Here is a 13,178-nt window from a genome sequence, read left to right on the forward strand (position 1 = left end):
GATCCCTCACTGCTCAATGGCACTGAGTGCCGAGTAAAGGTCAAAATTTGAAGCCCTTCACCGGTATATGGTGACCTCTCTACATGAGTGAAAAAATCTCGAATGGGACGTTAAACAACATACAATCAATTAATCATATTTGCTGCACCATAGGCATTTCACTTACTTTGTTCGCCCGTCTTCTTCAAAGCGACACCGTGACGCACAAACGGGAAAATTGACAAACACAGAATTTTTGCATGACCCGTGCAAATTTTGTTCAATTCCTGAAAGTGTTAGGTTTCAGAAAATCACAGATTTCGGAACCTAAAAAGTCTATTTTAATGGAGAAAAAAAATTTTTTGTATGGTCCAACACGAAAACATTGCTTTACTTCTTCCTCCTCACTGTATGCGTGCGCAGAAAAGTTGGTAAAGTTACCGTGGTCTCAAGTACCAAAAAATAAATGTCGGTAGACCAAGAATTTTGATACACTCTTCAAAAAAGATTATTAGAACATATTTCTCACCTTCGCATGCTCCAATTGTCTTATTGAATGTTGTTTACGCTAAAAATAAAAGTGGCGTGACCTTGACATTTACGATAACAACGAAATTAAACAGATTTAACCTTTGTTTTCCCGGCACTTATATTTTGCAGTCTTTTCTTGCTTTGCAGTGCAGTTTAGTTTCATATCTTCGTTATACTTATAATTTTTATAATCTTTCGCTTTATGACACAGATATGTTAAAAGAAACACATGATTTTGACTCATTATGTAACTTAAATTCAACAGAAATGTAACTACATTCCATACATGTTTGTAAATATTACTTATTTGTTTTCAACTCTCATACCGGTATTAGATTTAGTTTAGTTTAGTTGCATGAATATAAAATGCTTACTGTTTATTTGTACTTTAAAAAGTACATTTACATTTCGGATTAATTTATTGTTGAGAAGGAGATTCATACATGACATCAAAACTGACATATTTTTATAACAATCAAGATTATTGTCTCTATTTAACCAGTGCCGTATGAGAAGAATTTTTATTACAGTATCCATAAATCTGAACCGCGATATTCACTATTTTTCTGTTAGTGTTTGTTGTTTAGTTAACTATACCTATTCTACTTTTTAGTTCCTGTCAACATTTGTAAACAAATTTCTTTTTTTGTTCTTTTGTTTTTTTTTCTTTTCGAACAATATATAACTTACAAAAAAGTAAGACTACTGTTCAATTCTTCAAATATTTAGTGCAGGTCATGCATATCGAAAGTTGTGCATGTAATTTGAATTAGATCGAGCTCAGTATGCTTACTTCGTCTTCCTTTCTTTTGCGCATGTCGTCTAGATTATTCCTTTCCATTTCGCCGTAAGTAAAGAGCAGACGTGCTTATTTTCAGTAGTATCAATCAGTTGTCATCCTGCAAGTCTAGAGTAGATAAAGACGAAAATGCTCCTGCAGCGAGAAATTCTAAGACAAAGCTTCCGTATTCAGTCGCAGGTCCAAGAAATCGGCGAGTTGCGACAATGACTCGTGCCAGGGCTACCTCCGCCATATTGCACCCAGTGACGCGACACTGGGAGGATCAAAATTCAATCCTGTCACATAATTGTGCTAGCTTATGGGAATTGGGTCATTCGCCAATTAGTTCTATTAATTTGAATCATTTGTTATCTTCATATCCTAATGCCGATGATGCTAATTGTTTATCTTTAGGCTTTAGGTTTGGTTTTCTTTAAATTTTAATGGTCCTAGAAGGAGGGTGGAGTTCAAAAACTTGACTCATGCAAATCAATATAAAGAGCAAGACACGCTAGTGAACAAAAACGGCCCTTTATTAAAAATCAAAAATGATATAATAGAAAAGTAATAAGGATACACACTTTATTTCTGTATAGATATTTTTATCTAACATTTATAATTACTCGCTATTACCTCTGAAATTGCAATATATTTCAGTGCATTTAGCCAGATTTAAGCACTATGACGTCATTAATGTCAATTTTGAACATTACGAAAAGAATATTGAGCGTTTATAACTTATTGTCGAAGAACATAACTATAAAAAAAATATTTATAGTGCATTTCTTTAACTTTCAAGAGAATACAACACAAAAAGGAGGTATATTTCAATCTTCCAGGGAAAATGACCCTTCGAAATGGCGAAGAATAACACGTTATACGAGGGTTGTCCATAAAGCTCGTGGGCACATGCTAAAGTTTTCATCATGATGACAACATTGTCAATTGTTAACATTTTAACGTTGATCTTGATTTGGTAATTGTATAAAAATTAAAACAATACACAATACCGGTATTTCACGAACGTTTTTGATGTAAATACTTGGTACAATACATGCCGCACGACCCAATCTGACGTTAAGCTAATTTCATGATAAAGTCTTAAATAGGAATTTTTTATTGTTCATGGACATGTTAGTTCTTTGTAATAGTAAGATCATATGCAGAGAAATCTTCGTCATTAAAAATGGGCGGAGGGGAGCGGAGTCCATTCTTCATGACGAAGATTTCTCTTAATATGATCTTACTGACTTAGAACAGAACCCCAGCCAATCAAATCAATGATTCAAAAACAAACTCCTCCAATGATAGTGTCATAATAGTGTCATGCCTGAGGTGACCTCTCATTCTATATATAAATACATATCGAACACAAACACACAATATCGAACACGCGCCGTTTCAAACTGGACCTCCAAACCATTCAGGTTAGCATGGACTTACATGTAAATGGAGTTGTTTTTGATTTACACGGAGACTGGGATGGTGAGGATATTAAAACTACCGAGGCAATGAATATCCTTGTACCAATTTTTTTTTTTTTTATTTTTTTCTGTATAATCGTGATTAATGCGATATTTTAACCATCGTCGGATACCCACGGGTGATCTCCTCTTGTACTCATTACCGGGTGATGAGTAAAAGACGAGATCACCCGTGGGTATCCGATGATGGATGTCAACATGTTTCCCTGAATTTTAACCCTTTTAAATTAAGCGATTTAAAATCTTAATTATTAACTACATTTAGGTCACCAGTAATGACGATTCCAGCAGGACTATAGTTGTAAGGTGAAGAAGAACATAAACGCGTCGGAGGATAATGTTTCAGATATTCGATATCTAGGCCCTGTAGAGTTTCCTTGCAATCAAGAAGTTTGGAAGCAATAGTCAATGTATATTTGTAAGAAATACAAGGTGTGGATTTCAACTTGAAATATGGTGGAATAAAATACTAATTCTATAGTATACTATATATCGGCAAAACAACTTGGGGACACCCCCCTCTCCTTGTGCCCCCACCCCGCCGTTCCTAAGGCCGTGCTCTTTACATAAAGCTTTCTTTTTTTTCAATCAAACCAGCGCATTCAATATCTTGTCTACCACTGATGACCAATGAAAACTATCTTCTTTCAATGATCTTTCGAATAATGACACTAACCAAGAAACACAGCTAGTTTATGATTATTATACATGTACTTATTGATGATGATTATCCTACATGATAAGCAGATATTATACATGTACTCAATTTCATGGTGTTTAAGTTCTGAATAAATTTCCTACATAAGAAATTCATACGTCAATATTAAAAAAATAGCAGATTAAAAGATAAGATTTCTTTTGAGAAAGGAAATTAAAGAAAAAAGAAAGCTCAATTTAACTGCATGACATTAATTAATGTCATCAATAAATGGATCAATAAAACAGGTACATATTTAAAGCAATGTTCCTCATGAACTTCGACAGAAACAACGAAACATACAAAGACACTGAGCATTTTTTATTTTTTGAAGTTCACAATGGAAAATATTACAAGCATTAATGTTCCTGCAACAAATGGAGGAAATCCAATAGCAAACTTCTTGCAAGTTTTCTTAGGATTTCCAATTGCTGTGTTGAACGCCTTTGCAGCCTTGGTACTCTATCGTAGTAGAAACATGATGTTCAGTGTACGTGTTCCTGCCATCAATATGGCCATTTCTGACGCACTTATAGGGATTAGTCTTTGTACCCCTGACGTGGTGAAAATATTCGAAAACTTTTGTATAACGAAGAGGTACTCCTTACTATCACTGTATCAAGTATCAACCTTAATCATAACATTTATGAATACAGATCGTTTTCTTTCCTTGCGCTTTCCATTCAAGTATTCAAAAATAGTGACTCGGAGGAATGTGCTTATAGTCTGCTTGGCTTCTTGGTCCTTCGGCGTAATAACGCCAATCCCAGAAAACAGTTGTCATCGACAAGATCTGAACGATCGCAGTTCATTTCAGTGGACATCTATATCATTTTCAATCCTCATTTTGATAAATTTATTAGAGTACTGTTACGTTATTCATTTTGCAGTAACTGCTACTGTCGGCAAAATCAACACTAAGTGCATTCGAAAGGTTTCTCTATACACTGGATGTTTTGTATGCTTTACGGCTCCGTACACTATTATACAAATTATACATACAGTGTCGATCAGTCCTACACCTGTGTTACTTGCCTGTAAGAAGATTTTTGCCAGAGTGACATTTTTGACTTCTTTGATCAATCCAGTCTTGTACTGTATTTTGTTCACGGAATGTCGCCTTCAGTGCATGATTCTGTTGTGCTTCTGGAATAAATCGTTTCTAGATTCATACATAAGAAAAGTAAGGGAAAATATGTGTACGTATTCTATCCAAACAATATCGCATTCTGTTTCTTCAGCAAATCAAATAAATAGATTGGATGGTTGATCTAAGTATTTTTTGGAATTTTTAATTGTGATAGTATTGTTACGTTCATGCACATAATTAATGTAAAGCTGGTGTAATTTGCTGATTCATATTTTCGCTTAATTCCTTATCAAAATATATTTAATATTTATCTAGCTACCTTTTTTTGAAGGTTTATTTGAAGCACATATATAGCGTTTATCAACTCCCCCAGTTGAAGTAACCAAAACCTTAATTGTTTATCAAATTCCAATATTGAATGTTACATTCCCTTTGACATCTTAATTTTCCATGTTAATTTGTTTCATTGTATCCTTTATTATGTTTTTAGTTTAAATTAAATCAGTTTGCACTGATTATCTCAAACACCACGCTTGCGTCTAAAAGAATCTTAGAAAGTTTTCGATTTCTGAATTTTATATGTAAGGATTCTGTGAAAACCCGTTAGAGTAAAATATTAAACTGATTTGAAATCTGGAATAAATATTATTAATTCCAGTTAAGTGTGCCGTTTTGCATTACGTCACGATCTTTTTCGACAGATGCACCCAGCGTAAACAATTCACGCCCCGATGTGTGATTGGTCAACTCATTTCATCAACATTGACACGGAAATAGTCTGTGGCAACCAATCAGAGATAAGGAGAAACTTCCAGTCATAAAGCTTGCGGTTAGGATGCGTCTGCTATTTACCTTGAGTGCAGCTGTCATCATAGGTTGTGACGTAATGCAAAACGGCACACTTAACTGGAATTAATAATAGCCAAAAAAGTAATTAAGGAGTTATTAAAGAAAAACGAAAAAGGGAAGATAAATTGGAAACAAAACATCAAAATGAAACGAAGCAAACCAAAACGAAAAAATAAAAAACCAAAGAAAAAATGATGAAATTTTCCCTATGTGATTTTGTTGTTTATTCTGCACTCGTATAGTAGTAGCAATTTGCCTTTTTCTTGTTGTGTTTGATGTCATGTAAAAACATACTTATTTTTATTCAATCAGCATAAAATATAATTGTTCAGAAAAATTTGGGTTTGTCTCGTTATTTAAAAAATATAGTTTATTTACTACAGGTGACATTTTCCTCATCTTTAAGTGTACGATATTAAGGAATAAAATTGTAATGACAATGTACGCTGTCCTCATTCTTTATTGCATGCAATTTGGTCATGTTATTATCAGCGTTGTTTGTGTTTTTAGAACATGACTTTTGGTGTCTTTATATTGAGTTGGTTAAGTTTAGAAGAAATCTTACTTTATTTTAGTTTAAGTTTACCTAAGTTGAAGGTTCGGGTAAGGATTTCTGATCAGATGTTGTCGTCCATCGTCACAATTGGTCCGTCAACATTTTAAAACATCGTCAACTTCTTCTCCAGAACCACTGGACCAATTTCAAAGTAACTTCACAAAGCATCCTTGAGTAATGTGGAATATTTATTTGATCAAATGAAGGACCACCGTCTTTTCCAAAGAGTGACATTAAAATATTTACTTTTTCACCTGCTTTTTCTGCGATAACTCTGAAAGTTGAGCGTAATAATTTCTTGATATTTACTGAATGTTAATTTTGCTAAGTGAAATGTCAAGTGACTAATATGGATGTCCATTTTTAGCTGTCATCGAAACTGACGTCAGTGGGTGGGGACTATGGAAATTGACATGGAATGTCTTGTGTATTTCAATCCTGTTAGAGAGCACTTTTAATATATATTAACATTTTTATTTTACAAATAAATGTACAATAATGTGCGTTGCAGAGGACAGAGCGTTTGCTCCAGAGTTGCGAAGTAAGGAGTTGATTCTTATGTTGAGGGTTCGAATCCAACGTGTGACGCGGAGTCCGGTCTTCGAATTCGGGTGAAACCGTATAAACTGAGGTCCCGTTTTGTAGTAGACGCTGATACGAAAAAGATCCCTCACAGCTCAAAGGCCGTAAGTGTCGAGAACAGGACAAATTTGCAGCCCTCCACTGGCTAGTGGTAGTTTCTCAACATGAGTGAAAAATTTTCGAAGAGGCGTAAAGCAAACAAACAATCATGCGTATTAAAGTGGTAATTTTTTTTTTTTTTTTTTTTTTTTTTTTTGGTTTGAATGGAACGGTCTTTTTTTTTTTTAATTGAGAATCAATTCTAACATAATGACACGCTCATTTCTTTTGAATTAACTGAAAAGGGGATATAATTAATGAAGTTGGGAGAGAGAGGTCCGAGCGGGAATCTCAGGTATACATTTAACAATGAATATGTACATAATTACAAGTATGTATATTAAATTGTCACGTTTTAAGTTATCGTAGAATTTGTATCGATAGATCGATCAAACACGCGTTTACATGAGGCCTGTTCAGCAGAGCGAACGTTCGCGAGCGCTCGCGAACATTTCTGTTGGAAAGATAAGGAATTTTGGCGAGCGCTCGCGAACGTTCGCTCTGTTGAACAGGCCTCTGGTGTGTAATTAGACTGTCAATATGATTGGCTATTGTATTTATGGAATACTAGTACCTGTCCTACATGCACGCATACCAATGAAGCATCTTAAAAAATTACATTAGAACATAACCCTTATTCAGCCAATCAAATGTTTCCAATTCCCATGAAGAATCGATTCTTCATTGTGAAGAATAGTTTTAATTCTGGCGGATTTTTTTTTATTGCTTTTATTTCTTTTATGGTTTAAGACACCCCACTCTCTGAATCTAGCAATCAAGTTTTTCTGCAATTGATATTTTGTGAAGTTGGGAGAAAGAGTAAAAGACTTTCTACTTCTGTAAAACTCATGTATTGCAGCAAAAAAGTCAAAATTACTTGTATGTGTTTGCCATGTCTATTGGGGATATCACAATACGTATATAGGTCGAACACGTATTAAGTCAGGTGTTTATGTAGACTGCCAATCTGATTTGGTATTGCATTTCTACTTGTTCTACTGGAATACTAGAAAAAAGCATGTGAGAAAAATTAAGCCAATCGAAGTTTCTCTCTCTCCGCCTTATCCAAACTTAGTGGTCGTGTAATTATGTAAAAACCAACGTTCAAAACAAAGCTCAAAAAGTTTCATTCAAACAGAATTTTTTACTACTTCAATGTGCCTCATTGTAAATGGCAAAAATTGGGTGAGCGTCCTAAATGAATCAGAAAAAAATGATACTGTGTAAGAGCTTTATGAGGTAGTGTAGATTCAAGTTTCTCCAAATCATTGTCATATATAAAAGTTTTTATCAGGAATATGTAGGAGAATGTCTTTTAATTCCTTTTTTTAAAGAGCCTGGCCATGACAAATAATATTTATATTCAAGTAACTTGCATGATAACAAAAATATCCTGCATGTCAGCATGAATAAGTCTTAAAATTGTAACGGAATCGTAACAAAGGTTCCCCAAGCCCCCACCCCTCCCTTATAGTGCCCTATTTTTTCAAAGCTTCATTAAATAGGTAATACCCATGTATTTTGTATTTGTAATTAATTTTCCAAAATGTATTTCATCGGGAAATAACGCCGGTATAGCCGTTAGCTAATCAGATTTCAGCACATGTACATAAAAACGTTTTCCATATTTTTTTCCAATATATCTTCCCATATATAGTATGTCATTTTATATACACCTTTGTATTAAAGAGAACAGAATTTAATTGAAAAATTAAAGAGTTGCAGTCATTAAGGTAATAGCCAAATCAAAATTCAGCACAAGTGCATGCATATCCTTGCCTTTATTTTTGATAGTACCATAATTAAGGAACATACAAGGGGTGATCAAAAAGTTCGCAAACTATCTCTATATTTACAAAACCACAATTCAGATCGAAATGAAATTTGGCAAATATATAGTCATAAACATGTTCTATAAATAGCAGATGTTACGTTATATTTACTCCGTTTGTGACGTCACAATGTAAAAATGGCGTCAATATTTAGATGACGTGACAAAAATGGTTGACTCAGTCGCAATCGAGCAACGAACGGCTTTAAAGTTTAACATATACCTTGGGAATTCCTTTGCAGTAGCATATAATAATTTGCACAAGGTTTATGAAGACAAAATACTTGCCAGAAGTTCAATCATTAATGGATTGATTGTTTAAGGGAGCCGACTGGGGTTTTCTTGTGTGAAAGCTATAATAGAGAAACTCTTTAAATTTATACCATATGTACCTTACATCGACTTTAGTATACATGCCAAGTTTAGTGAAAATCTACCGTCTGGTTATTTTTAAGGACCATCTCAAAGTACAGGTATATTTACTATAGGATTAAATAGGAAAATACCATTTTTTCGCACTTCGGAGCAAATTATACCAATGCTATTATAGACTTTTTGCTCAAATTGTATTTTTTGATGGGTAATACTACATTGTACATTTTATGCAAGAAACTCAAAATTATACCGTCTGGTTTTCAGAAGGGGCATCTCAAAATGTCAAAATTCATGATATTTTCCTGTTTTATGGAGTATACAACAAAACATGACAGATACCACAGATTTGCATTAAAAATAAAAAAAATTGTTTGTGAGATTCTCAATTTCCTATGTTTACAATTTCAAGAGCATCTATCTAACGCTTTTTATTTTATGACATAATTTATGACCCCGCTGAAAGAACTTTGATTATTCAAAACGTCAAAAACACACTATTACGACTTCTTTTCTACCCATCATTTGATAGATCGTTTAAAAAAGTCAGTTATTTAAAAACGTAATTAGATTTTTAACCTGATATTTCCTAAATTTGTTAATTTTTATAAATTATGTAAAAATAGTTGCTTTAAAATAGCAAATACGCTTTATTTTAATATGCTGCGCGAAGTATTGTGCAATGAAATTAATTAAGTGAAGGAAGGGAGACGGTTTAAAATGAAGTTTGTTCTGGTGCCCAGCAAAAGTAAGTTGGGGAAGAGAGGTGTTCTAAGTTGAGGAATTTGTTATAAAAGATCGCCAATTGCAAGTTATACTTAGAAAAGTAGTTGAATATCTTAACAATAATATAATTATGAAATCCCTAAAATATCGTTTACTTTAGACTTTAAACATATCAGATATGATAAAAAGAAGGCACCCATACTTTAGTATCCACAATGGATAAACGACGCACCAAGGCAAATGGATAAACGACGCACCAAGGCAAAGGAGTCGGGTTGCGATGGTCACCATGCTCATTGTAGGAAAAGATATCCTTATCCACCCATCCTATTGCCGATATTTGTCCATTTATGACAAATGGACCTTTCTCGTTATAAAAATAATTTGCGTGGTAAGAAATACAAGACTCTGAAAAATCTTTTAACTTATGTGAACAGAACACTATGGAGCATGTCACGTGACCGCCTGGATCACGTGATTCGCGCATGGGCAGAAAGGTGGCAGATGTGCTTTTAAGTCGGAGAGGTCTACTTTAAAAAATAATAAACACTGAAACCTAATTTTATTTCTTTTATGGAAATTATTCAATTAGTTCGCGAACTTTTTGATCACCCTCGTACATTGTATTATACTTAATATCTACTGGTATTATATTCTTAAGTTCGTATTTTTTTTTTTTTTTTTTTTTTTTTTTTTTTGAAAATCAAATATCCTCATTATAACGACGCTACTAAAATGTGTTTATTTATGAAATAAAATAATGTGAAAAATTGCAATAAACTTTCATAATTTTCATATCACTTAACAGATTATCGTAACATTTTATTCATATACTTCGATAAATTCACGCCAACGTCTATCAGTACTCTCAGTAACTTTGATTTTAATCTGACAGTGTTTTCTTTCTTAAAAAAATATTGCTGCTTTTTTCAGTAAAATTACTTTTCTCTACTATTTCTCTTTTTATAAAATAATCAAACATTAAAACATATGAGAAATTCCTATATAAAAATTATCTATTTCATAAATATATAATATACTTTGGCACCGTTTACATGGATTACAGATTATAGATCATCGTTTTATCCAGAATACATTATCAGGCCAATAGGTATAAGCGCCGATTTTCAAGGGAACTAACTGTTGGTGATCCCAGTAAGGCATCAACCAGTTGTCAGTCATAATCTCTATGATTTCCTTTGCGCTTGGGTTATTCTTATGCAAAACCCATTCCATTAAAATACCTTTAACATTCACAGCTTGAAGAAAATTCTTTGCCGCTTTTAGCGCTTTAAGTTCCGTTCCCTCTATGTCCATTTTCACAAAAACATCTTTGGTTTTAATCAGTGGAATTAAATCATCCATGAAAATTGACCCGATGATAATCTGCCGTGACATTTTGTCGTTTTTCAAGGGTTTCACATACGATCCTCCGATATTGTTTTCTACGACCTCAATCGTAACATTTTGACGTTGATCCGAAATGGCGTTATGTACCAATGTGACATTTTCTTTCAGTGAATTAATTTCTAAGGATTCGGATAAAAGTGCAAGATTTTTGTAGAAAATGTCCACTGATACGACCGATATTCCCAGTTTAGCTGCAAATAGTGTATACACTCCAATGTTACATCCCAGATCTACGAACGTTATATGTGGGTTCTTTGTCAAAATATCCCCAGTAGCATTAAGAAAATCCTGCTCCCAGGTAGCAAATTCATGAACAAAGGCCGATATCATTGTGTCTTGCTTCGGGTTGTGGGTGCATATTTTTATCATCCCTCTCCAGGTCTGGAAAGGAACACATGGTGCACTCTTCAGCTTTTGGTACTGAAAAATGTTTACGGCATTATTTTCAGAATTGTAGTCGATGGCTGTTTTTGTCAGCTTCAGAGACTTTCGATCAAACTGATGAACATAAAAGGAGTCATGAATCGAGCTATCTATGTAATCTCTTATTGTACGTCTTTCGGTTTTCACTGACCTCGTGACCTTTTCGTCTCCTCTGTCTTGCCAGTACAGATTTATCAACAAGAAAACGGCGACAGAACACAAAATTCCTAAAGTAATTATGACAGTTCTTCGCCTCCGTAGCATAAACTAAGGTATCTCGGTACCTGTCACTTTTTAGTATTGATCAACGTACTGATCTAGGAACTTTTCTGCAAAACATAATGCTTTGTTACAAATGTCACATAAAAATTTTGACACATGTTACAAGCAAGTTTAATGAGTCACTTACGGAAACATAATACCTTGTATTACTAATGCATTTAGTATAAAACCCGTCAGAATTAAAAACATATATATAACACATTGACATAGAATTAAATTATGCATGTTTTTAACCTGTGATTTATTAATTTATCATTGTATAAAGTACCAATCTTGATATGAAAAAGGTTGCAACATTAATAGAAATATGAACAAAAGTTATTTACGCAGTTGACATGTTTATATCCTCAATTATACTGCCAACAATTACAATGTAGCTAGGGATACAGCTTTAATCTCCCTTTACATGATTTATAAAAAGATAATCCCTTCCAAGTTGTAGGGATATTTTGATCTGTGATAGTTATTCATGATATATAAAAGCTTACCAATCAGGTGAATATGACTTCCGTTATGTATACCTTATAAAATTTATGTTTGTCTACTGTTTATGCAGGTAAGCGTTACCTGGCGGGGCTCGCCACGGGGTAGAATTAAAACCTTAAAAGTCAAATATCGTGTTTATCAGTTACAGGCTACACAAGTGAACAGCGTATGAAACAGTGACCTGAAATTGTTTTAACTTTTTTTGTATGCATTAATGAATTAGTATTAACCATGTAATTTACGTCTTTTAAAAATTTCTATGCTAACGTTAGCCATTCACTTAATTCGTTGAAATGCTATCATGAACCTTCAAATATTATTCAATATTTCATTTTGTGAAATTGAATAAATTTTACATTCCTATAACTTTCCTTGACACACTTTTATTTAATCAACATTTCTCCTGGAAGCTAACAGAAATGCACTTTCAATTATTTCACATGCAAGGATGATGAAGAAACATGTTAATGTTTGATTACAATAACATATTCATTTGTAATGATTATTGTCTATCTGCAGTGATTTTAGCAGTACAATTAATGATAAACATTGCGCAAACTTAGAATTTTTTAATCATTAAGGTCTGTCACAATTTAAGGAGAACCAACCCTCTGCTACGAGAGGTAGCTTAACTCTAGAACTGCATGATGAATCATTTTCTTCCTTGATATCCATTTTTTTTATCTTCAACGACTATTTGTCTCTAATTAGGTATTGTATGCTAAATTTTCTCGTGTTTTATTTTTATCTTCATCACGTCTTAGAGGAAATTCCATTTTATGAAAGAAAGGATCACTTTTTCCTTAATATGAGAATTATCGTAATACAGAGAAACATTCGTTTGCTTATTATCTTAATTAGAAAATACTGTGTTTATTCAGTTTCCCCTATTAACCGCCGAAATATTGCCGACTCGGCGTTAAACAATAACATTAAATCAATCATTTTCCCATTTCATCTCATTTGCTATCTAAACATCTGCCTGACGAAAAAGACCTGA

General features: G+C 33.5%; 1 protein-coding gene across 1 annotated transcript; it reads right to left on the bottom strand.

The window, feature by feature from the left end:
- Positions 1–10,378: 10,378 nt before the first annotated feature.
- On the bottom strand, positions 10,379–11,702 carry LOC133190759 (uncharacterized). Its single transcript, XM_061326449.1, has one exon. It carries the CDS (start codon positions 11,672–11,674, stop codon positions 10,652–10,654), a length of 1,023 nt encoding a protein of 340 aa, XP_061182433.1. The 5' UTR covers positions 11,675–11,702; the 3' UTR covers positions 10,379–10,651.
- Positions 11,703–13,178: the final 1,476 nt, after the last annotated feature.

This window comes from Saccostrea echinata, unplaced genomic scaffold (assembly GCF_033153115.1).
Source record: "Saccostrea echinata isolate AGI-Se365-2 ecotype Australia unplaced genomic scaffold, CSIRO_AGI_Sech_v1 ptg000022l, whole genome shotgun sequence".
Classification (NCBI taxonomy): Eukaryota; Metazoa; Mollusca; class Bivalvia; order Ostreida; family Ostreidae; genus Saccostrea; species Saccostrea echinata.

Coding starts and splice junctions, on each gene's coding strand:
- LOC133190759 (XM_061326449.1), bottom strand. CDS start 11,674: ATGCTACGGAGGCGAAGAACTGTCATAATTACTTTAGGAATTTTGTGT.